This window comes from Borostomias antarcticus (assembly GCF_949987555.1).
Source record: "Borostomias antarcticus genome assembly, contig: scaffold_227, whole genome shotgun sequence".
In the NCBI taxonomy this organism is placed as follows: Eukaryota; Metazoa; Chordata; class Actinopteri; order Stomiiformes; family Stomiidae; genus Borostomias; species Borostomias antarcticus.
Genome location: NW_028175538.1, coordinates 57,380 through 83,515, shown reverse-complemented (window position 1 = coordinate 83,515; position 26,136 = coordinate 57,380). Strand labels below are relative to the sequence as shown.

Genomic DNA, 26,136 nt, shown 5'->3' with positions numbered 1-26,136 from the left:
AGGATCAACAGCCACAAGATCTTCAGTGAAGAGGCTAAACTGTGAAAAACGTCTACAGATTGGAAGTTTGGTTTTAAGTTACACCTTATCATTAACCATCTCGGAGAAATTCTATCATTTTGCCGGTCAACGGCTAACACCGATGACCGAAACCAAGTACCAGATCTCATCGAAGAGTTAACGTGGTGGATTTATGTAGTGAATGGCTATGTCTATTAGAAGTTGGTAGCCTAGTTGCGAAAGAAAGGCCTGAACCTAGTAACTAAAGTCAGGAAAAATATGAAGCTAAAAAAGCTGAAGGCTTTTGGTTCTGTTCTTTTGATAAAGTGGTGTTCAGGAAGCGAGCAGTAATAGAAAACGTAAATGATCAATTAAAGAATATTTTGCAGATCGAACATACTCAACACCGTTCACCATTTAACTTTGCTATAAACCGGATGGCAGAATTAATTGCCTATGCACAGCAGCCCAGACAGCCACATAGTGATTTGATGTTTCTATACTAACAGGAGGCGTACCAATGACGTTCTGAGCACCGAACTCACGTTAATAACGTAACGAATTGACTAACACGCTCCACAGCACCTCTCAAATGGTCATCCTGAGTGTACCCTGACGAAACCTTGGGCTTCAGATCATGATTCCCATCAGGCAACCAAGTTATATCCACCAAGGATGAAAAAGAGCAAGTGCTAATATTCTCAAGATTACCCATAGTGTCACGATCACCTTGAAAAATCAGTACAGGTGCTTTTATATGCTTCAGGTGCTCAGTGCGTGGCTCATACATTTTTCCTGGAGCATAAAATGGATACCCAAGACATATAACCCCTTTTACAAGCAAGAGCTTCTCGTTTTGAACTTGGTCACCATCTGGCATCTCTGAGACTAATAATGTAGCTATTCGCCCACCCATCGACTTACCACCAATATAAACCGGCTTTTTCACCTGACCATACACAAGCTCGATAGCTTGCTTCCAGCAGGCCAACAGTTTTGACTGCCTGTCTGGCGGACGTTTTGAGCCAGTTTCGCGCCTTTGTCGCATATAATCAAATTCAAACCGTACGACAGTTATGCCTGATTGGCAGAGCAAGTTAGCCATACGTACCATAAAATCACTGTCCATCCCTGCACCGGCACCGTGGGCAAGAATCAATACTTCCGCATCATCACTGGATTTATTCCATGTCAGCTCCAAAGCACCCTCCAACAAAACATTGATGTCTATTTCAAAAAAGTCTGATTACCATGCACGTTATGATTCACCCAGATACCTTATATATGCAGCTTTCAACAGTATTGTATTCACAAAGACAAACGGATCGTACCAGTAAAGACCGAAAAGGCATTAGCAGGTACCCTTATATTTCTGTATAATTGCCGCGTGATCCGCTGAGCACTGAGAATATGCTCTAGATAACCAAATGATGGTATCAGAAGTCAAGACTATTGGTACACCAAAGCATGGTTAAAAGGTGGGCAAGGGGAGAAGCAAGACTAGGAACTAGTGCTTTTAATTTTCCGCATGGTTCGTGCTGTTAATACTTCAGCAGTAAGCTAGGGAACATAACTAAGCAGGCACTATCATACAGGGAAAACGGTAAAAAACAGCACCCTCATTCTTCTTTTCAAACTGGTTACAAGGACGCAGCCAGCTGGAACCATTACCAAAGTTTTTGCATCTGGAACTTATTATCTCTTAACCGCAAAACAGCTAACACACAGTAACTATGTTTAAAACAGAAGCACCTAGCTCATTTTTTGCCAGTATATTGAGCCGTGTTAATACAATCTCGTTTTGGTGCGGCCCTTTTGATACGACGCCCAATTCATTAGTTCTCCATGATTACGAAAGCGCGAACATCCCTTAAGGAAGTTCCAATACACCTATCAATCTTTACTTGAATCCAATGAGCGTATCTTCAACACAGCCTCGGCTCCTTGCAAACTCAACCTTGCCACGGTTAGATCCATACTGTCATTGAACAAATAGCGGCAACTCCCTCAATGACTCCACGGCCAATCGAATAGCCAGCACCCAGCGCTTTGCCATAGCATAGCTTGGGACGTTTTTTTTGAAAATAGTCTGTACACTTATAAATGGCTGACAGTTTTGTCAAACCTCTCTTGCTCGCACTTTGCCTGATTCCCATTGACCTTGCCAGACTCTTCTCTTAGTATCTTCAAGGACCGTTCTGCCACCCAGCTTTCACTAGCCTCATACACCGTGTGGTGTCACACAGTAACCGGCTTTCCACAGATATCCAAGTACATGATGATGGTTGTCTTAACTACCTTCTTTTTCATACTCAAAGTAATCAATTTCCGCTGATGAGGGTGCCCATCAATAACAATGACTAACTGCCGTTTCTGCTCAGGATCTCGCCTGAGCGCTTCCTCAAAAGCTTCTTCTATCACGGCTTACGCCTCTCTTTCTACACTAACCAACACTTTCTTATTACTTGAGGGAGGACAGGATTTAACACAGTCGTCACTCTTCTGACTCATATCAATGGCTGATTTACCATCCTATGATTTGGTTTGACCGTATACACGGTGGTTACCTGTGCCATTCGTTTGCTATCTTTCTTCTCTCCAAGACTTAGCCTAGTTTTAAGCTACTGCTGACTCTTTTGCGCGTTCTTCCTAGTTGCTTCCCTCCACCATTCCGGCGCATCACCAAGCCCTTACCGTCAAAACGTAGTATCTGTAAGTCTTCTGTTTGCTCAATCCCGACCTTGAGCTGTTTGTAAAAAGCCTCAAAGTCTTAAGCCGTATCCTCTACCAGTTGCATAGCCTGCCGTTTCCCAACCATACCTAGGCAATTCTCACGATGTTGTTTTATCGTTCGATCATAAGAACGATCTATCACATCGCTGACACTTTTCCCCCTCATGCTATCAGCACACTAATCAGTATTGAGGGTTAACTGAGCATCCAGCGGAAACACGCTGGATTGCTTCCGCCAGCGGTAACTGCGACGCCTAACTACGGACATAACCAAACAAGCTGGTCAGTTGTCGGAAGGTATTTTCCCTGACGTAATTTCTCTACTCACCGTTGCTACCAGTTACCTACGATTGCTGCTGCTCATCATTGACCTGCTAATCCAGATACCCTTGGAGGATAAGGTGCAACACTTCATTGCCTTCAGGCCGGATATAGCTATCCACGTGAATTAGATGGTGAAAGACAGGTGAGCCTCAGCCACTTAGCTATCTATCGGATACCAAACCATAGATAACGAACTGGAGGCTCCCGTGTCTATTGTCAGTGTATTCTGTGATGTTGATGATTTTGCAAAATATTCCCTGATTACCACTGTTCATCAGTCAGCTTAAAGAGCCTTGCTGCCATATGCAAGTTCGCGCAGCCATGTGACCAAGCCTTGATACCATTGCTTACAAATCCAAACGCCGGTTGAATCGATAGCAATATTCAACAAGGTCTCTTTGCAGATGCTCATGGTTAATATTGTGGTAACTACCTTTTAGAGAATTTTTGACGTTCCAGATAATGGTGTTGACCCACATAAATAACTCATTAGCCATCGATTTATGGCCACCACCTGCCACCACTGCTGTGTGTTAATGTCCGGCATCATTCCTGTGAATGCACCGAGGCCATCACTGACAACACAGCAGGTATGATCCCCGAGATGCTTGTGCGCCAAGAGTTACAGCTCCTTTTCCAGGAAACTGATGATCATGCTGAAACGCATATACAGCTGGTAGTTGTCCTCGTTGGTTTGCAGGGCGGCAACAAATGGGTGTTTGTTTTCAGAACCTCTTCCACGGTTGCCTCCATGTTTTTCACCACCACAGTACAAATCATCCATCTGAACATATCCACGCAGAGGACGGCTGTCATCACGTTCTTTCATTACCTGATAAGCTTGTGCTTCAAGCGCCAAGCAACATTATAAAAGATGTCCAGCTGTCTCGAGAGCTCTAGGGCCGATATACCATTCTTGGTCTGAGTCATTCAAAACATACCTAGAAACTAAGTGGTAAATGGCAGTTTGCTAGCTTCCAGAATGGTGCCACTGGTCAATGATGTCTGGTGACGGCAGCGATTGCACTGGTAGAGCTCACTGGTTTTCATGGTGCAATACTCCAGACAATAACACAGAGGACATTCAAACCAATTCTGCCACTGCCATTTGAAAAAGTTAGCACGCTGCATTGTTGTTCCTGCCATATTGCAAAAAGAACTACACAAGGCTTATGCCTTTCTGACATTGAATTTTGCTCTTGACCATGATGCACCTTCCGCTTCAAGGAAAAATGGTATCGTACGTTTAGACGAGAAGGAGACTTAGGTCAGATGGTAATCAGGTAACATTTTAATCAAAATGTTATGCAGAAATCATCCACATCACAGCATACACTGATAATAGACACTGGGCCTCCAGTTCGTTATCTCTGGGTTAGTATCAGAAAGATGGCTAAGTGCCTGTGACTACACTGTCTTTCACCATCGAACTCACGTGAATTAATGAGTTAACTATCAATAATCAAGAGTGACATGTGGTTGGCTTGAAGGAAAGACAACGTACGATCATCCAAATTTTAGGTGTTTTTAACGAGGCGATATATCCCTGATAGTGGTTGTGAAAGAAAGATTGATAATTACTTATGTCAACCTAACCTAGGCAGCGTAAAAAAATGCACAGAAAATCCTTGTCATATCATTAATTGGCTTATCATATCTTGAGATATCGGTTTTCAAATACACAAAAACTTACAGATAAATCCAGAATAAAAGATTCACACTTAAATGCGTGAAACAGTGGAAGGATAAAACGGACAACCATAAACAAAGGGTACTCATTTATTGGCACCATTCTTTAACTAATGGTCTAACTCAGAACTTACTGGAACATCGCACTAATAGATTCAGCATTACTGATACGGCGTACAGACTCAGCTAGCAGAGGAGACATATCCAGCTGGCGAATCTTATCAAGCGCCTGAGCAGCAGGGCTCAAGGGAATAGTGTTGGTAACCACCAGCTCATCCAACTCGGAGTTAACAACATTTTCCATGGCGCGCCCGGAAAGAATAGGGTGCGTACAATAGGCGCAAACCGCCTTGGCACCTTTTTGCTTCAACGCTACTGCTGCCTGACAAAGAGTACCAGCAGTATCCACCATATCATCAACAAGAATACAGGTGCGCCCGGAGACGTCACCAATAATGTTCATAACTTCGCTCTTATTGGCTTCAGGACGACGCTTGTCGATAATGGCCAGATCAGAGTTCAGCCTCTTTGCAACCGCACGTGCACGCACTACGCCACCATGGTCAGGTGAAACCACCATCACGTCACTGTAATCCCGGCGTTCAATATCATCAAGAAGAATTGGTGAGCCATAAACGTTATCAACCGGAATATCGAAGAAGCCCTGAATCTGGTCAGCATGCAGGTCTACCGTCAAAACACGATCCACCCCCACACCGGCAATCATATCCGCAACCACCTTGGCGCTTATAGCCACACGACTAGAACGGGGACGACGATCCTGACGAGCATAGCCAAAGTAAGGCAGTACAGCGGTAACACGTACAGCAGAAGAACGACGCATGGCATCTGCCATCACCAGCAATTCCATTAGGTTGTCATTGGTCGGCGCGCAGGTTGACTGGATGATAAATACATCCCGACCACGGACATTTTCCTGAATTTCTACGGCACATTCTCCATCGCTGAAGCGGCCAACATAAGCCTTGCCAAGTGGGATATGCAGGTGATTGACAACTTTATGAACCAAATCCGGATTTGAGTTGCCGGCAAACACCATCATTTTTGACACGGAAAATTACCTTGCATGGGTACTGGGCGTAGGTGGAAAAATCTATTACATTACAAAGATGGCAATCGGACAACAAACTGTCTGGAAATGTAGCATAAGCCGTTACGAGAGAATGGCTTTCGGTATAACGAAGTACACGCATGGAGTACTGGCTGGGGGGGATGGATTCAAACCACCGCATGTCAGGATCAAAACCTGATCCCTTACCGCTTGGCGACACCCCAGTAAATCTCTCTATCAATCCGCACAAAATTCAGGCCGACTTATCGTAGTTAACATCAAAAAAATCGTATTAATTACACCATTACGTGGTAACCTGCGTACTGCAAAGCCGTATGCAGCGGCGAACGGTTAATACCGTGTGCCACAAAGCTGTGTAACTTTGATGTGTCATCCTCAATCTCAGGACGAGTAACGTTTAGAGACAGTTTAGCCTGTGCCGCTAACGCTTGGTCGCGACTGGCAAACCGGACAAATACTGACGCCCCAGAACCACTCATCATGGCCCGGCCGATGCTAAAATCGGCCAGATTATCCAACAGAGCAAGCGTTTTATCAACCTTGGGATACAGTGCGCGAACCAGAATCTCGAAATCATTTCGCCCCCCCTGATCAAGAGCGACGCAAACTTTAATTGGTAATGAATATCTTGTCAAATCCCTGCGTCTATACATGGCAGCAGTATTTACCTGCACATCAGGCATGGCAACAAGGTACCAAAATTCATCAGGTTCTACCGGTGTAAGAACCTCACCCACCCCTTCAGCAAAAGCACTGTATCCATTGACAAACACAGGAACATCTGCCCCCAAGCTCAAACCAAGGGCAGACAACTGGTCACTGGTAAGACCCAATCCCCATAATGCATTCAACCCTAACAGAGTCGTCGCCGAATTAGAGCTTCCACCACCCAAACCTCCCCCCATGGGCAACTGCTTATCCAACCGTATCTGCACCCCCAGATGGCAACCAGTTTCTCTTTGAAGAAGGCGAGCCGCTTTGACGATCAAATTATCCTCATACGCAACACCTTGAAGGTCGGATACCAGAATAATATCCGAATCCGTATCACTCTGCATAAAAGTCAGCTGATCACCAAAATCCAGAAATTGAAAAAGCGTTTGCAAGCTATGATACCCATCCGGTCGGCGACCAACAATATGAAGAAAAAGATTTAGCTTGCCCGGGGATGGCAACACCAGTTCTGTCAGCATCCAGAAAACTCCAGAAAACGTTTTTATGCTTTATGCGAGAAAGCGCTGTAATAATGACTTGAAAAACACTATCAGGACAGACCTCCTTGTCTGCCCCATAATAAGCGGATAGAACCAACTACAACTTTAAAAACGCCAGTTATTAACCACTATACTTAACCGCACATCACCACCACTTACAGTAAGGCGAGACGGCAAACGCTGACCTTTACTAAATCCGTACTGATGATAAACAATTGTCCAACCTGCCTGTTCAATTTTCCCAAGATAGCCAAAGTTATTCAGATCTATCTGGGCGTTTCCTCCCATGCCAGCTGGGGCAGGAAGCCCTCTAACCCAATACCTTAGATTACTGACCGGAAACTGCCAGCCAGTCATGGAATAAAGCAGAAGCTCTGGTGATGGTCCATAACGGGTTTCATCCGACGCAGTGACCGACACCCCATGATGGCCATCAGTAATACGTGCAACAGAAGCACCAAAAGGCCCATCCAAAAACAGCTTATATCTATCACGCTGCTGTCGCCAGTCGACAGACATGGTACCGGAATGACCTGGAACCTTTAGGTTAAGTCGACCAATCATCTGCCACACCTGAAGTTGACTCAAGCTCTCACGATTATTCTGCCAGCGCTGCTCTCTTTCTTCATAGCTCACCTGTCCACCGGTATCAACTGATCTGGAGGCACAACCAGACAGGACAAATAGAATAAAAACAAACGTGAGCCAAAAAACGGAAAAAGACTTCCCATTTTTTATGTAAAAAAAGTTTATGCAACAATACATACCACTAGACATCCAAAAATTACTGAACCGTACTTGCGGTTTCCGACTGATCCTTAAAGTGAACCTTTGTAAGACGATCCATAGTGTCCTTCAGAATCTGGCTATCCGGACTGTTCTTTAATGCCTCTGCCCAGAGCGCACGGGCGGCCTCCCGATCACCCTTTACCCACAGAACTTCTCCGAGATGCGAGGCTATCTCAGCATCGGATAACTGAGTGTATGCCATCCTCAAATACTTTTCTGCCTGCTCATAGTCCCCAAGACGAAACTGTACCCACCCCATACTGTCCATAATGGCAGGATCATCATGGTTCAACTCATACGCACGAATGATAAGAGATTTTGCCTCTTCAAAACGATCGGTCCTGTCAGCTAGGGTATAGCCCAATGCATTGAGTGCTGCAGCATTATCCGGAGCAACCTTGAGAATTTCCCGCAAATCATTTTCTAAGCCCGCAAGATCATCCAATTTCCCATGAACCATTGCTCGGGCATAAAGCAGATTGACTGATTCCGGATTTGTTTTCAGTGCTCGCTTAAATAACACCAGCGCTTCATTCAACTGGCGATCATTGGCCAGAAGCTCACCTTCCAACAAGAAAAGCGACTCCATTCGAGCAGGGCTGCGATTTCTCGCTTCTCCCACATGAATGAGTGCTTCATCCAGCTTACCCTGCCGTGCCAGCATATGACTCACTGCCACCTGCGCCGCCATAAACTCTTTGCCCGGGCCTACCAAAAGATAATGTTCTTGTGCAACAGAATACTTTTTCTGCTTCTCACTCAATTGACCAAGGTAATAGTGGGCGGTATTATTCCTCTCACCAATAGCCAACAAACGCTGAAAGTACTGCTCAGACTCTTGCTCCATATCATTTGCCATAGTGATTAGAGCCAACGATAATACAATATCACTTTCCTGAGGGGCCCGCTCAAGCAAGACTTCAAACTGATCCCGAGCTTGATCTAACTTACCAGTATGCACAAGAACTCTGGCAAGTAGCAATCGAAGCCGATTTTTATCCGGATGATTCTCAACAGCTTCAGAGAGCATTTGCTCAGCCTCATCATCACGCTTCAGCTTGTTCAGGACACGCCCTTTCACCATCATGGCAGGAACAAAATCACGATCCTGTTTCAATAACTGATTAGCAACAGACAGAGCTGATTCATATTCCCCAGCCTGCTGCAGAATAATGGCCTTACCCAGCTTCACCACACGAAAGTCTGGATATACCTGTATAAGCCCATCAAACTGTTTGGTAAGGCTGCTCCGAGCCTCCTTACCACTGTCTCCACTCAAGCCACCAGCTGCGCTGGCAAGCACATCAAAGCCGGGATTACCACCTAGAGATAGTTGTTTTTCCATCTGGCCAAAAGCCTTATCGAACTGACCCGCATAAACCAGCTCAAGGGCTGAGCCATGCAATGCATCCAAGTTTTCTGGTTGTAATTCAACCCATAACAATGCTGCATCGAGTGCCGCCTGTCTTGCGCCAACAAATACAGCAATCTGATAAGCACGCTGAGCGACACCTACATCCCTAGTTTTATGCGCCTGTTTCAAATAATTACCCAGAGCCAAATCGTAGCGCTGTCGCTGCCCACCCACTTCAGCCACCAGCAAATCATAAAACGTCTCAGCATCAAATGGAGTAACCGGCTCGTCTTCCTGAACCTGCTGATTCTCAACAACAATAGCAGCATCTTCTTGCCAAACATTCTGACTGGCGCAACCAAAAAGGAAAAAAGCAAAGGCAACAGGAAGCGATTTACAACTTTTTATAAGAGTTTCAACCCTGATCGTCATTCTGGTCATGGATGGTATGCCCTTTCCCCTTACTTGTTTGATCAATGCAGTCGCTCTATAGGTTCATTCCAATTGACGAGATGTTCGACTTTTATTACTTTCCAGAAAAGTCTAACATCCCATGATTTTCAAGGGCTTCAGCCAATACGACCATATGACCAAACTCTGGAAACCCGAGAATAACGCCAAACTGACACGTCGATAACTGGCAGATTAAGCATAAATTATGTTGAGCTAACGTACACTATTCCAGCTGTAACCCTTGATAAGTCATGGATTTTAAACTTTTATGGTCTCTAAAAAAGTAGAACATCTTGTTCCAATTGATGAGCAGATAAAGCTACTCTGCCTCACGGTCCGTCCCCTCACCAAAGGCCAACAAACTGTGCACCATATCCTTTTTTAAAAAAAACATGAAGAGAGTTTGCAGTTACACGCTTTCCATTGCAGAATTGATCGGCCGAAACACCCATCAATCCAGCACCCTCCTGAAAGATTCTCTATTCCTACTTTGGTCAGAGTCTGAATCTGTCAACTGCGATTGAGGCATCGGACATGGCAATAAGCCAGAAAAACCATGAACAGGATTTGCAAAACGCTCTAGCAGCCATGAGAGGAAAGTGTCAGGCATACGTAACCCTGAACCGGAAAGATCACATAGAGACATTTTCTAATTAAAAGCTGAGCTGCCTATATGGCAGCCAATCTATAGTAGCAGTGAACTAGGACAGCAACAGAGGTCTGATGGGGTATATTACCGCCGGTATCAATCACAGGACAGCACCAATCACTTTGAGGGACCATATTGCCTTTTCTGCTGACCAGCTACCAGATGCACTTCAAAATGCCAGAGCACACACCGGCATTGAAGAAATTGCCATTCTGTCTACCTGTAACAGAACCGAAGTCTATTGTGCACTCCATAGCTCTGCAGCTGAGGCTATTGAGATATACTACGGCAAGTTGATCGATTGGCTAACCAACTATCATCAAATCAACAGCCGTCCGCCCAACAGTAAACTGCTAGCAGAGCACGCTTACCTTTTTTACGACGAGGAGGCTGTACGCCACCTTATGCGTGTAGCCTGCGGACTCGACTCAATGGTTCTGGGTGAGCCCCAGATTCTGGGACAATTAAAGTCTGCCTACGTCAGTGCCCAGAAAGCAGATACTGCAGGCCCGGCACTGAACCGCCTGTTTCAACACAGCTTTACCACTGCCAAGCAGATTCGAACTGAAACCGCTATTAATGAGCAGCCTGTATCCGTTGCTTACGCAGCAACCAGACTGGCAAAACAGATTTTCTCCGATCTCAGTGAAAATACTGCTTTACTGATAGGTGCTGGGGAAACCATTGACCTAACCGCCCGCCACCTGTGCCAGCAAGGAGTGTCTAATATCATTGTGGCTAACCGGACTCTGGAACGGGCCAGACTTCTAACCGATCGTTTCGGAGGCCGACCGGTACTTCTCTCTGATTTGTCACAGATACTGCATGAAAGCGACATAGTCATCAGCTCTACCTCCAGCCCCATACCGGTTCTTGGCAAAGGAGCCGTTGAGCTGGCGTTAAAGCAAAGAAGGCATAAGCCTATGTTCATGGTGGACATTGCGGTTCCACGTGATATTGAGCCAGGGGTCAGTGAGCTGGCAGATGTTTTTCTCTATACCGTTGATGACTTACATGATGTCATTGAAGACAACCTACAACAAAGAAAAGATGCTGCACGCAAGGCTGAGCGAATGATAGAGGCTGATACTTTTGAATTCATGACGCGCATGCGCTCCCTTGATGCCGTTAACATCCTGCGCAACTATCGCCAGAGCACCGAAGCCATGCGTGATCAGGAATTGGAAAAAGCAATGCTATGGCTGGCCAGAGGCGCAAACCCGGAAAAAGTACTACAACAGTTTGCCCGCTCTCTAACTAACAAACTTATGCACCAGCCCAGTGTCCAGTTGAAGAATGCAGCGGCCATGGGGCAGCAGGAAAAACTGGAATGGGCAGAAAAACTTCTGGGTCTGGGTACCATCCAGAAAACAGACTCAACTTAAGACGCCTAGCCGCGTTCTGAATCCACCTTTATTATATAGAAAACTTTGCAGACATCATGAAAGAGTCGATCCTCGTGAAACTGGAAAACCTCAGCGAACGCTTTGAAGAGCTCTCCGCATCGCTCAGCGATCCCAGCATTATTGGCAACCAGGATCAGTTCCGCAAATTTTCTCAGGAATATGCAGAGCTGGAGCCAGTAGTAAAAGCCTTCAAAAAATATGACCAGTTGCTCAGCGACAAATCTGAAGCTGAAGACATGATGGCCGAAGGCGACCAAGATATGATGGAGCTGGCCCGGGAAGAGTTGAAGAGCTGTGAGGAGCAGTTGCCAGACATGGAAAAGAATCTGGAAGTGCTGCTACTACAAAAAGACCCAAAGGATGGCCTGAATACATTTTTGGAAATCCGTGCAGGAACAGGCGGTGATGAAGCAGCAATTTTTGCTGGTGATCTGTTCAGAATGTATTCCAAATACGCTGAAAAGCGAGGCTGGCGAATTGAAGTCATAAGCGCCAGTGATGGTGAACACGGTGGCTACAAAGAAATCATCACCCGTGTTATTGGCAGTGGTGTCTACGGGCGAATGAAATTCGAATCAGGTGCGCACCGTGTCCAGCGGGTTCCTGAAACAGAAGCACAGGGAAGAATACACACATCTGCCTGTACCGTTGCGGTCATGCCAGAACCTGATGAACAACAATCTATTGAGATCCGCAAGGAAGACCTGCGAATCGATACTTACCGCTCATCTGGAGCCGGTGGCCAGCACGTCAACACCACCGATTCCGCGATTCGAATCACCCATTTGCCAACAGGCATTGTTGTGGAGTGTCAGGATGAACGATCTCAGCATAAAAACAAAGCTAAAGCTATCTCTTGGCTGTCCGCAAAATTACAGGATGCCCAAGATAGCGCAGCAGCCAAGGAGATCAGTGATACCCGCAAGAGCCTTGTGGGAAGCGGTGACCGCTCTGAGCGTATTCGCACCTATAACTACCCACAAGGGCGAGTCACAGACCACCGCATCAATCTAACACTATACAAGCTATCAGAAATTGTTGAGGGTGAACTTGATCCTGTCATTAATCCACTTCTGCAGGAACACCAGACAGAGCAGCTTGCGAGTCTGGCCGGCGAATAACTCATGAACAATATACGTATTGACTCCTCCCTAGCAGAAGCATCCCACATGCTTTCTGCCAGTCCAACCCCACGTCTGGATGCCGAGCTACTACTGGCCCACGCTCTTAATAAATCACGAAACTATTTTTTTACATGGCCTGAAGTACTGCTAACCACAGAACAGCTGACCAACTTTCAAAACCTTGTTGAACTGCGTAAAGTTGGCGTTCCTGTAGCTTATCTAACAGCCCACCGGGAGTTCTGGAGCTTGCAGCTAAAAGTTACTGAGGCAACATTGATACCAAGACCAGATACTGAGCTTCTGGTGGAATTGGCACTTAATCAGAGTCTATCAAAAGGAACAGACGAAATATCGAAACTCACAATTGCAGATCTGGGGACTGGAACTGGGGCCATTGCCTTGGCTTTGGCAAAGGAACGTCCCTATTGGAAAATCACTGCAGTCGACAAAAGCCCTGAGGCTCTGGCTGTTGCCATGGTAAACGCCATCAGCAACGACATAGGCAATGTCGATTTCATTGAAGACTCATGGTGCAACCAGCTCACTGCAGAGTCCATGGACATGATTGTCAGCAACCCACCCTACATACGCAGTGATGACCCTCACCTGAACGATGGGGATGTTCGCTATGAACCCATGACAGCACTCATCTCCGGGACTGATGGGCTGGACGACATCCGCACAATCGCCAGAGAATCACTCCAAACTCTAAAGCCAGGAAGCTGGCTCCTTCTGGAACATGGTTATGACCAAGGTAAAGCCGTTCAAAACATCCTTTCTCTGACAGGTTTCACCCAAATCCACACAGAAATGGATCTGGCAGGTCATGATCGTGTCACTCTTGCACAAAAGTGCATGGCCTGATTAGAATTCTCTGCTCTATAGGCTGAGTGCCTAATAGCTTGGTGACATTACTGCCACCCAGCCCCCTAAGAACCGTACCTCCAACTATCACCGTATACGGCTCAAAACTCACCTGCATTCACTGCCTGCTATTTAATTAACATGAGTTAGGTGTGGATCTTTTGATACGACAATACCATCGATTATTCATTCTTCTCACCAGCTCGTGATCACTTGGACGCTATCATTCAGCACCTTGAATCCACTATACAACAAAAGCATGGCACCATAGAGAGCTATATCCGGGCTGAAGGCAAAAAAGTGTTGAGCCTTCTACTCCAAGGGTATCTGGATAAACGGGCCAATGATGAGCCACAGCAATCGTCGGCAACGAATAACGACGGTGAGCAGAGGAAACACGTCAGAAAAAATACCCCCCGACAACTAACCAGCTTGTTTTGGTCTGTCGTAGCTCGGCGGCGCAGTAACAGCCAGCGGGAGCAATCAAGCGTGTTCCAGCTGGATGCTCAGTTAAATCTCAATCCTGACAAGTACTCTGTGCCATGAAGAAAAAAATTGTCAGTGATATTATGGATCGCTCTTATGATCGAACGATCAAACGACATAGTGAGAGTTGCCCAGAGATAGTTGGGAAACGACAGGCTATGCAACTGGTAGCTGATACGACTCAAGACTTTGAGTCTTGTTACGAACAGCGCAAGGTTGGGATTGTGCAAAAAGAAAACCTGCAGGTCCTCAGTTTTGACGGTAAGGGCTTGGTGATGCGTCCGTATGTCTGAGCGAAACAACCAGGAAGAACGTGCAAAAGAGTCAGCCGAAGCTGCAAACCAAGCTCAGCCAGAGAGAGAAGAAAGATCGCAAACAAATGCCACAGATAGCACCGTTTATACGGTAAAACCCAATCCTCGAACGGCAGAATATGCCATGGATATAGATCGAAAGAGCTACAACGTTGTTAAATTCCGTCCTCCCTCCAAGAATAAGAGAGTGTGGACCAGTGTAAAAAGAGAGACGGAAGCCGTGATAGCAGAAGCTTTCGAGGAAGCGCTCAAGCTAGATCCAGAACAGAAACGGCAGTAGGTCATTGTTATTTATGGGCACCATATCAGCAGAAACTGATTACCGTGATTATGAAAAAGAAGGGCGTTAAGGCAACCATCATCATGGACTTTATCCATGTACTTGAATATCTGTGGAAAACCGGTCACTGCTTACACGACAATGGGAATGAGGCTATTGACAGCTGGGTGGCAGAACGCTCCCTGAAGATACTCAGGGGAGAGTCTAACAAGGTGGCCCTAGGAATCCGGCAAAGTGCGAGCAAGAGAGGTCCTGACAACACTGGAGGACATTGATAAGTGTGCAGACTATCTTCAAAAACCCAGCCCATGCTCTGCTATGACAAGCCGCTGGATGCTGGCTATCAGATTGCCAGTGGAGTCATTGATGAAGCTTGTCCATTTGATCAATGATTCTATAGATCTCACTGTAGCAAAGTTGAGTTTGCAAGGGGCATAGGCTGTATTGAAGCTACGCTCACTGGATTCAAGTGAAGATTGGCAGGCGTATTGGAACTTCCATCAGGAATGCTATCGCCTCTGTCATCATGGAAAACTATGAGTGGAGCGTCGTAGCGAGGGCACCACTCCCATCTTGATTGATTGTATATGACTCCATAAAGGTTGCTAACCGAGTCGATGCAAAGGCTTTTGGATCAAATTCAGATGGCCTGTTTGCACTTGATGAAGCGCACTGTGTTTCCCCGTGAGGCCACGATTTTCGCCCATAATACCTCCAGCTTTCCCGTTTGCAGATCCGTTTCTATGGAGTTCCCAGAATTACCCTGACGGCAACGGCAAACCTCAGGACACGTCAGGAAATCAGGGAGCTACTGTGGCTAGAATCAGCTGTGGTCTTTACAGACAGTTTTAATCATCCCAACACCTTTTACCACATTAACCAAAAAAAACAGGGTAAGTAGCATCTGCGGAACTTCCTGAATAAAAAACACCCGGAAGATTCTGGCATTGTCTACTACCTGTTCCGCAAGAAAGTTGAGAAGACTGCTGAATGCCTAGCTCAGGCAGGCCGTAAGGCGCTGCCATACCATGCAGGTTTATCTCCAGAAGAGCATCGCTTCAACCAGCATGGCTTTATTGCAGAAGAAGGCATCATCATTGTAGCGATCATTGCATTTGGCATGGGAACCGATAAACCGAATGTGCGCTTTGTTGCCCATATGGATTTACCAAGACGTATTGAGGCCTATTACTGGGAAACTGGTCGTGCCGAGCTGGATGGTCTGTCGGCTACAGCCTCGATAGTTTACAGGATGTGTTCCTGCCGAAACAGCTTCAGGCACGCTCCAGTGCCAGCCAGCAAATATAGCGTCGGAAACTGGAAACAATGTTAACCATTTGTAATGTCCACTAGTGGTGACGTCAGGTTTTGCTGACTTACTTTTATAAACCATTGGATAAACCTTGTGGCTACTGTGATCTTTGTCTTGAGCCAGCAGAAGTTTGTGATGTGACAAAAGTTGCCAAGAAGGCGTTATCCTGTATTTATCGTAGCTGGCAGAGCTTTGTAATTGCTCATCTTGAGGATATTTTGCTTGGTAAAAGTACCTAGAAAACCCGTCGCTTCGGCCACGATCACCTAAGCACGTTTAATATTAGTAAGGAGTTGGATCATGTCAACTGGAGGTCAGTCTATTGTAAGCTGGTGTCCATAAGCTACGTGAATGTTGATCATGACAGTCACGTGGCTCTGAAGCTGAATGAGAATTGTCGATCCCTGTTGGAAGGTGATGAGCAAATTGAGCTGCATCGTTACCCTTATGAACCATCCAGTAAATATGAGCAGGAGTATCTGGAAATCGGTCGTGTCGTAGTTGAAGAACATACCAAGTGCTCTGGGGGCAACTCAGGCATTTCCGGTGCAGTCTTGCTGACTAGCAGAATATACCTGATTATGTGATCGCGAACGATAAAACGCTGATGGAACTGGTGAAATACCGCCCCAAGAACCAGTTGGAGTTATCACAGATATCTGGAATTGGGCATTATAAACTGGAAAAATACGGTGATGCGTTATAAAAATCGCTTGCTGACTACACCTCTTCTAGTTGGTTTGCACCTTCCCCAGATACTTCAGAGGGGTTTTGCAAGTGGTGCAAAGATATACTGTTCCTTTTTTCGAACGGTTGTGGCGAGTCGTACCAAACTGGATGGTTTTTCCATGGCACTGACATTGGTAAAGCCAGTTTCTTAGGCTGCTCTTTTGAGTGTCATAGCTATGACATCGGTCAGCCGGTAATTGAAATACATTACTCATTACTGACTGCCATTCCTGACCATGAGGGCGAATTATTGGGCCATAGATATCATACGCCAGTAGGTGTGCTACTTCGTGAGCTACTGTCTGCTTCAAAAAATGCACTCGATTTTCTTTCATAAGAACATGGTTAAAACGAAGATGGCGCTTCTCTATCCAAGCTTGTCCTGCTGTTTCGCCTTTTAAATCCAGACGGATATAGGGTTTTTGGAATTTCATACTAAAGAATTTTTCTGCTTTTTGGTATAACTCAATGACCATGTTTTGCAATTGATGAAGATCTGATATCAAACGATTAACCACTATTTGGAAATAAATTGAGCAGCAAGTATAGCTGATGCCACTCTTTTGGAAAATGTCTAGTCTCTTCCAATATGAAATGAGCCTAAGGGAAGCCTTGTTGGCAACATTAAATGAACATGTAATTTCTGATCTTTCGTACATTATTACTGGATGCAAATCATACTACACCGGCTCATCAAAACGCTCACACAGGTAGAGTACCTACTTCAAACAACGACGAATAGCGAGAGCCAAGATGGTAATCAAAAGATTAGTGTTAACAATGTATTGAGACTACTATAAGGCATTCTCGATACCTCAATCTGAGCAAGCCGGAGAAGGGTGATAGTCAGGCAATATTGAACCGGTACTTCAGGCTATTATAGAACCAAGATTACCAGCTTGATCATGGAGTACCGTGACCAAATCTGCCTGAAGTGTAACCAGCGGACGGTCAATGGATTTTTGTGAGGCTCTTTTGATACGACAATGCAGTCGCTAAAACATCATGGTTTTCGATATACCGGTAACGAAAAATAGACGGTTTTATGGTAACATGACGTAGTCAAACCAATAACTACATAACACCGTCTATTGTGAACTCATCCTGCGCCAATACCTGCGATTATTCAGCCTTCTCACAGCTCGTGATCATTTGGACACTCTCATGCAGCACCTACAATCCACTCTCCAACAAAAGAATGGCACCATAGAGGGCTATATACGGACTGAAGGCAACGAAGTGTTGCGCCTTCTCCTCCAATGATATATTAATTAGCATACCAATGATGAGCCGCAGCAATCTTCGGTAACTGGTAGCGACGGTGAACAGATAAATCGCGTCAGAAAAAATACCTCCAGACAACTTACCAGCTTGTTTGGTTCTGTCGTAGCAGACGTCGCAGTTACAGCCAGCGGCAGCAATCCCACGTGTTGCCACTGGGTGCTAAGTTAAACCTCAATACTGACAAGTACTCTGATGGCATGCAGAAAAACTTATCATCGATGTGATGGATCGCTCTTATGATCGAACGATTAAACGACATCGTGAGAGTTGCTCAGGTACGGTTGGAAAACGACAGGCTATGCAACCAGTAGTGGATACGGCTCAAGACTTTGAGGCTTTTTACAAACAGCACAAAGTTGTGATTGAGTAAACAGCAGACCTGCAAATCATCAGTTTTGACGGTAAGGGCCTAGTGATGCGCCTAGGATGGTTTAGGGAAGCAACCAAGGAGAACGCGAAAAAGAGTCAGCAGAAGCTGCAAACCAGACTCAGCCCGAGAGGGAAGAGAGATAGCAAACGAATGGCACAGATAGCCACCGTTTACACGGTAAAACCCAATCATCGAACGGCATAATCGGTCATGGATATGGATCAGAAGAGCGACAACTTCGCTACATCCCGTATAGTGCGGCTCCTTTTCGTTACAGGATATATCGAAAATTATGACGTTTAAGCGGCGACATTGTCGTATCAAAAGAGTCTCACCAGTTTGCAATCTTTCGTCTCTCCATGGCTGAACTTGGTTTGCAGCTTCTGCTTACTCTTTAGCTCGTTCTTCCTAGCTGCTTCCCTCAACCCTTCTAGGCGCATCACCAAGCCATTACCGTCAAAACTGATTATCTTCAGGTCTGCTATTTGCTCAATCACAACATTGAGCTGTTTGTAAAAAGCCTCAAAGTCTTGAGCCGTATGCGCTATCAGTGGAATATCCTGTAGTTTTCCAACCATACCTTGTGAACTCTCATGATGTCGTTTAATCGTTCGATCATAAGAGCGATCCATCACGTCGCTGACAATTTTCCCACTCATGCCATCAGGGTGCTTGTAGCATTGAAGTTTAGCTGAGCATCAAGCGTAAACACGTTTGATTGCTTCCTAGTCTGTAACTGCTACGCCTGACTACGACAGAACCAAACAAGCTGGTCAGTTATCGTTAGGTATTTTTCCTGACGTAATTTTTGTGTTCACCGTCGCTACCAATTACCGACGATTGCTGCGGCTCATCATTGGCCTGCTTATCCCGATACCATTGTAGGAAAAGTCGCAACACTTCGTTGCCTTCAGTCTGGGTATAGTTCTCTACGGTACCATGCTCTTATTGGAGAGTTGATTCAAGGTGCTGAATGATAGCGTACAAGTGATCACGAGCTGGTGAAAAGAATGAATAGTCAAGGGTATTGCCGCAGGATGCGTCCACAAGAGACGGTGTTACGAAATTATTGGCTTGACGACATTACATCACCATAAAACCGTCTCTTTTTCGTTACCGGTATATCGAAAACCATGATATTTTAGCGGCTGCATTGTCGTATAAAAAGGGCCGCACCCAAATACTGTCAACAATGTAACCAGACATCAAGATAATTTACGATCCTGAAATCTGGTTCAGAAAAAGCCTATACGAAAATCTACTCGGAAGAACTTTGTAAAATATCAGCCAGACTTTCCAGCTCAGATATAGTCTGCTCTATTTCGATTTGATAGTCGAATTTTTTCTGCTTGACCACTGCATGTTTTAACTGAGTTCTGGCGCCATCAATAGTAAAACGCTGATCATAGAGAAGGCCGCGAATCTGTCGCACAAGATGTACGTCTTCGTGACGGTAGTATCGTCTATTTACACGACGACCCGGGGAAAGCTGAGGGAACTCCTGCTCCCAGTAACGCAGTACATGGGGCTTTACAGAGCAAAGCACACTGACTTCACCAATGGTAAAATAGCGTTTGCTAGGGATGGCTGGTAGATCACTCGTCCTGAATTCCAAGTCCTGCATAGGTTTCCACTCTTGCCTTGAGTTTCTGACCAGGTCTAAAGGTCACAACACGACGCGGAGTTATCGGGATTTCCTCGCCTGTTTTAGGGTTCCGTCCAGGCCTTTGACTCTTATCCCTTAAATCAAAGTTGCCAAAGCCAGACAATTTCACCGATTGATTATTTTCGAGAGACAGGCGAATTTCCTCAAAAAACAGCTCGACCATCTCTTTGGCTTCGCGTTTGTTAATACCAAGCTCTTCATTAAGCTGCTCAGCCATACCGGCTTTCGTCAGGGCTCCCATGAACCAATCCCCTTTTTTGTTTTCCCCATGGTAATAGCCGTATCTGAAGAAAAATAACAGTCTATCACCATGATCTTATTATTCACTCAAAAGCCATTAACTGGCGTTTACTGACGCAACCTAGCCTTGAATTCCTCTTTCAATCGCATCACAACACGATCAACCAGCTCATTAACCTCGTCATCCTTTAGAGTGCGGGAATGATGCTGTAAGGTCAAGCCCATAGCGAGACTCTTGCAACCTTCTTCAATACCTTCATTAGCATAAACGTCAAAAGTATTGACCCTGCGCAGCAGCTCACCAGCCTCTCCTCGAATCACCTGTTCGATATCACCTGCGGCAACTGAAGCATCAACAACCAGAGCCAGATCACGTCGAACTTCAGGATATTTAGACAAAGCGGAAAAACTGGCCACCTTACCTTCAGTCACAGCTTTCAGCTTTAGCTCAACCAGATAAACCACACCGGTAATATCCAGCTTTTTCGCCAAAGAAGGGTGGAGCGACCCCATATGACCAATAACATTTCCGGCACGAACTACCTCGGCACACTGGCTAGGATGCATGGCGTGGTGCTCTCCCCTACGGAAGATAAACTCATTACCAGCCAGACCCAGTCCAAAAACAGCTTCGAAATCGCCCTTCAGATCAAAGAAGTCAACAGCCTCTGCCTTACCATACCAGTTATCGTGGTGACTACTACCGGTAATCAATGCGGCCAGCATTGGTTCCTGCTTGAGTTCATCGCCCTCTTTAACAAAGGTCAAACCAGTTTCAAATATACTAACCCGACTGTGCTGACGATTCAGGTTATAGCCTGCGGTTTTCACCAGACCAGGCAGCAGCGTCGTACGCATTACTGACAAGTCGCTGGAAATCGGATTAGACAGGGCAACCGGCTCATGCTCAGGATCAAACAAATTGTGCAATTCTGGAGCAATGAAGCTGAAGCATACTACTTCTTGGTAACCACGGGCAGTCAATGTACGACGGATGTCTAATTCCTGAACCAAAGACTCATCCACCTGCTTCATCTTTAACAGTGCAGTAGGTGTGCTTTCAGGCAGGTTGTTGTAACCGTAAATACGTCCAAGTTCTTCCACCAGATCTTCTTCGATGGAAAGATCAAAGCGCCAACTCGGCACAGATACCTTCCAGCAACCTTCTCCATCAGCTGCCAAGCCAAGACCCAAGCGAGACAATAATGCTTCAATATGGCTGTTTTCAATCGTCATACCGAGCAAAGAGGTTACCTTTTCAGAACGAAGCGTTACTTCACGCAAAGCAGGGAGATGAGCCTCACTGACTACTTCAGTAACAGGGCCTGGTTCACCACCACAGATCTCTACAATCAGGGCTGTCGCACGCTCAACTGCTTTATTCTGCAACTGGAAATCAACACCACGCTCAAAGCGGTGAGAAGAGTCCGTGTGCAAGCCATAAGAACGTGCCTTACCAGCGATAGTGATTGGATCGAAGAAAGCACTTTGCAAGAAGATATTACGGGTATTTTCACTAACCAAGGAACCTTCCGCGCCCATAACACCTGCAATAGCGAGCGCTTTATGCTCATCAGCAATGACCAGTATATTGTCGTTCAGTATCACTTTCTGACCATCCAGCATAGTCAGCTCCTCTTCAGACTTGGCCATACGGACCTGAATACTGCCGGAAAGAGTGTCTAGGTCAAAACCGTGCATTGGCTGACCCAGCTCTAGCATGACATAGTTGGTCACATCAACAATAGGATCGATACACCGAATGCCGGAGCGGCGCAGACGTTCAGTCAACCATAATGGCTCAGTACGGGAAACATCCACATCACGAATAACACGACCTACATAACGAGGGCAGCCCTGAGGCGCATCAATATGAACCGGAAACGTGTCATCAATGGCTGGCGCCACTACAGCGACCGGCTCCTCGGTCACATCCGCCAGAAAGTTTGCACTGACTTCTCTGGCCAGACCAGCAATACTCAGGCAGTCCCCGCGATTAGGTGTTAGGTCAACATCAATAATTTTGTCATCCAGCGACAGGTATTCGCGGATATCATGACCAACAGGTGCATCCTGAGGCAGCTCCATCAAACCATCGGAAGATTCTGTCATGCCCAGTTCTTCCTCGGAACACAGCATACCGAGTGACTCAACACCTCGGAGTTTCGCTTTCTTAATCTCTAAGTTGCTAGGCAACAAGGCGCCCACAGTAGCAAAAGGCACCTTAATGCCGACACGAACATTAGGGGCACCACAAACCACCTGGAAAGACTCATTGCCAGTACTGACCTGAGTTACACTCAGTTTATTGGCGTCTGGATGCTGCTCACAGGCAACAATTTCACCGATCACAACACCGGAAAACTCATCCGCAACGGATGCAACGTCATAAACTTCCAGTCCGGCCATGGTGATCTTGTCCACCAGTTCCTTGGTACCGACCTCAATATTGACCCACTGCCGCAGCCACTTTTCACTGAATTTCATGTTATTTACTCAGTCCTGCTCAAACAGCTCTTGAAAGTTTGAAAATGCCTTCTCCTAGTTCTCAACGGAACTGATCAAGGAAGCGCAAGTCGTTCTCAAAGAACTGCCTCAGGTCATTGACGCCATAACGCAGCATGGCAAAACGCTCAACGCCCATACCAAACGCAAACCCGGTGTACTGCTCAGGATCAATACCGGAGTAACGGAACACTTCAGGATGAACCATGCCACAGCCGAGTACTTCCAGCCACTTGATGGAACCATCTTCATTACGTTCCCACTCAATATCCACTTCGGCTGAAGGCTCAGTGAATGGGAAGTAAGATGAGCGGAACCGAACCTGCAGATCATCCCGCTCAAAAAAGACTCTCAGAAAGTCAATCAGAACACTTTTCAGATTTGCAAAGCTGACTTTCTCAGCGACGTACAAACCTTCCACCTGATGGAACATCGGGCTGTGTGTCTGATCATAATCGCAGCGATACACCTTGCCAGAACAGACAATTGCAATATGCGGGGTTTCATTATTCTTAACGAAACGTTCCATGGTACGAACCTGAACTGGTGAGGTATGGGTTCTCAGTACAGTAGTAGTGTCAAAGTAGAACGTGTCGTGCATGGCTCGAGCCGGATGGTGTCCTGGAATATTCAGGGCTTCGAAGTTATGGTAGTCATCTTCGATTTCAGGCCCCTGCTCCACAGTAAAGCCAATACGACCGAAATAGTCAGTAATCCGCCCCATCGTACTGGTGATCGGATGAACCGTACCAAGTCCCTGACCACGACCAGACAGTGAAACATCAATCGCTGCACTGGTCAGCTTCGCATACAGCGCCTCCTGATCAATCATTGCTTTCTTATGATTGATCGCATCCTGAACCTGCTGCTTGCCATTATTGATCAACCCACCAGTTTTTGGTCGTTCTTCAGCAGAGAGCTGCCCAATGGCCTTGAGCAAAGAGGTAAACTCACCTTTCTTACCAAGGTATCGGATGCGGATTTCATCCAGACCTATGGAGTCAGCAACGGCTTTAACGGCACTTAGTGCGCTGGCCACCAACTTATCAAGCGTGTTATCCAGATTCTCCATGGGGTTTCCAAAACAGATGAGCTACATAAAATAAACGCCCAATTCTAACGGCAGAGCAGTGCCTTGGATAGAGTTGTAACAGGCAATAATACAGAAGCGTGGCATCTATTTGATATTTGCACGCACAACTATGTGCCAGATCATTTGTCAAACACAACACTCTCTCTTTAAAATCATGTCTTTCTTAAAGGACTCACACCATAAAGCCCATGTAGATCAAGGTGAATAATCAGCCAATGGTAGTGGAGACTGCCATCAGTCCTTATGCGCTGTTGAAACAATTAAACCATATTGAAAAAGGTGCCTCCCTTGCTGTCAACAGAAAGATTGTTATCCGTCCCAATGGTGGTTCATACCATCTAAATGACAGTGATAACATTACCATCATAAAAGCCACTGCAGGTAGCTAAGCCTTCTGAAGGCCTTACTAACACTTATGCTTTTGAGCCGGAAACTAACTTTAGCTCTTTAAAAAATGTAAGTCTGGAATGCTGAAAATTGCGGACAAACCTTTTCCTGATCACCACTGTGCCTCAGACAGCTGGAGTATCCTTGCTAGCATGGAATAAGTTCGCGCAGCCATGTAACCAAGCCTTGATACCATTGCTTTCAAATAAAAGAGCCGGTTGAATCGATAACAATATCCAGCGCGACATCTTGGCAGATGCTTCTGGTTCATATTGTGGTACTTCCTTTCAGATAATTTTTGCCGTTCAGATCATGGTATTGACCCACGTAAACAACTGATAATCGTGAGTTCGACGAGATAATCCCTTGCACTGCGCATGATTCAGCCTTTTTGTACATATTCATATTACAGAAAAAGAGTGATTTGAGTACTTTAGTGGCTGGCAAAGGCTACAAATGAGCCATTGGGTACTTTTCAAAAAGCATCTCCATGACTCAAACCCATTAAATACAAGACCAGTAGCCAAAATTGAAGCGTCTAACTCACGTTAATTGCCATCGATTCGTAACCACCACCTCTCACTACAGCTGTATGTTGGTATCAAGCGTCTGCTATTCCTGTGAATGCACCGAGGCCATAACTGACAACACAGCAGGTATGATCCCAAAGATACTCTTGCGCCCAGAGTTACAGCGCCTTTTCCCGGGAACTGGTGACCATGCTGCAACGCATATACAGTAGGTGATTTTCCTAGTTGGTTTGCACGGCGGCAACAAATTGGTGTTTGTTTCCAGAACCTCTTTCAGTTTGCCTCATGTGTTTCACCACCACAGTAGGAATCATCCATCTACACATGCCCATGCAGGAGACGGATGTCATCCCGTTCTTTTATTACCTGCACAAGTGTGTGCTTCAAGCGCCAAGCAGCATTAATAAGAGATACCAAGTTGTCTCGAAAGCTCCATGGCCGATATGCCATTCTTGGTCTAAGTAATTAAAAACATGCCTAGAAACCAAGTAGTAAATGGCCGTGTGCCAGCTTCCAGAGTGGTGCCACTGGTCAATTATGTCTGGTAGCGACATCGGTTGCACTGGTAGAGCTCACGGATTTTTAGGGTGCAATACTCTAGGCAACAACACAGAGGACAATCAAACCCATTTGGTGCGTCTCTTTTGATACGACAATGCAGCCGCTAAAACATCAGGGTTTTCGATATCCGGTAAAGAAAAAGAGACGGTTTTATGGTAATATGACGTTGTCAAACCAATAACTCCATAACACCGTCTCTTGTGAACGCATCCTACACCAATATCCTCGATTATTAATTCTCCTCTCCAGCTCGTAATCATTTGAATGCGACTCTTTTGATACGACAATGCAGCCGCTAAAACATCATGGTTTCGATATATCCGGTAACTAAAAAGAGATGGTTTTATGATAATATCTGCTTTTCACCACCCAAATTGATATTGTCCTGAATTACATTGTACAAACGGTAAAAGACATTCAGGAAAATCCTGATACACCCCTTCAAATACCAGATTAAGAGTCTGGATCACCTTAGTTTGGTTGCCGCAATATGCTGGGAGCTAAAGATAGCTGAATATATTCCTGCACGCATACACAATGACTCTTATGCACGGAATGTCACTATCGGACAGGCAATTGTAGCAATGATTATTAATAGCCTTGGTTTTACCGGTCAAACGTTGCATATGTTTCCAGCATTTTTCAAAAACAATCCTGTTGATCGTCTGGTTGGAGAAGGCATTCAGA

General features: G+C 45.7%; 4 protein-coding genes across 4 annotated transcripts; 2 read left to right on the top strand and 2 right to left on the bottom strand.

Annotated features, from left to right (window-relative positions):
• Positions 1 to 10,729: 10,729 nt before the first annotated feature.
• Positions 10,730 to 11,683, top strand: LOC311329486 (glutamyl-tRNA reductase-like; the record flags this gene model as incomplete). Its single annotated transcript, XM_084463328.1, has 1 exon — positions 10,730 to 11,683. The coding sequence occupies one exon, from the start codon at positions 10,730 to 10,732 to the stop codon at positions 11,681 to 11,683; it is 954 nt and encodes a 317-aa protein (XP_084319454.1).
• Positions 11,684 to 11,739: 56 nt separating this feature from the next.
• On the top strand, positions 11,740 to 12,825 carry LOC311329485 (peptide chain release factor 1-like; the record flags this gene model as incomplete). Its single annotated transcript, XM_084463327.1, has 1 exon — positions 11,740 to 12,825. One exon carries the CDS (start codon positions 11,740 to 11,742, stop codon positions 12,823 to 12,825), a length of 1,086 nt encoding a protein of 361 aa, XP_084319453.1.
• A 7,656-nt stretch (positions 12,826 to 20,481) lies between these two features.
• LOC311329484 (phenylalanine--tRNA ligase beta subunit-like) lies at positions 20,482 to 22,860 on the bottom strand (the record flags this gene model as incomplete). The annotated part of the gene is made up of 3 exons (XM_084463326.1): positions 20,482 to 21,548; positions 21,678 to 21,762; positions 21,895 to 22,860. 3 exons carry the CDS (start codon positions 22,858 to 22,860, stop codon positions 20,482 to 20,484), a joined length of 2,118 nt encoding a protein of 705 aa, XP_084319452.1.
• Positions 22,861 to 22,921: 61 nt separating this feature from the next.
• On the bottom strand, positions 22,922 to 23,950 carry LOC311329483 (phenylalanine--tRNA ligase alpha subunit-like; the record flags this gene model as incomplete). The annotated part of the gene is made up of 1 exon (XM_084463325.1): positions 22,922 to 23,950. The coding sequence occupies one exon, from the start codon at positions 23,948 to 23,950 to the stop codon at positions 22,922 to 22,924; it is 1,029 nt and encodes a 342-aa protein (XP_084319451.1).
• Between the last annotated feature and the right edge of the window lie 2,186 nt (positions 23,951 to 26,136).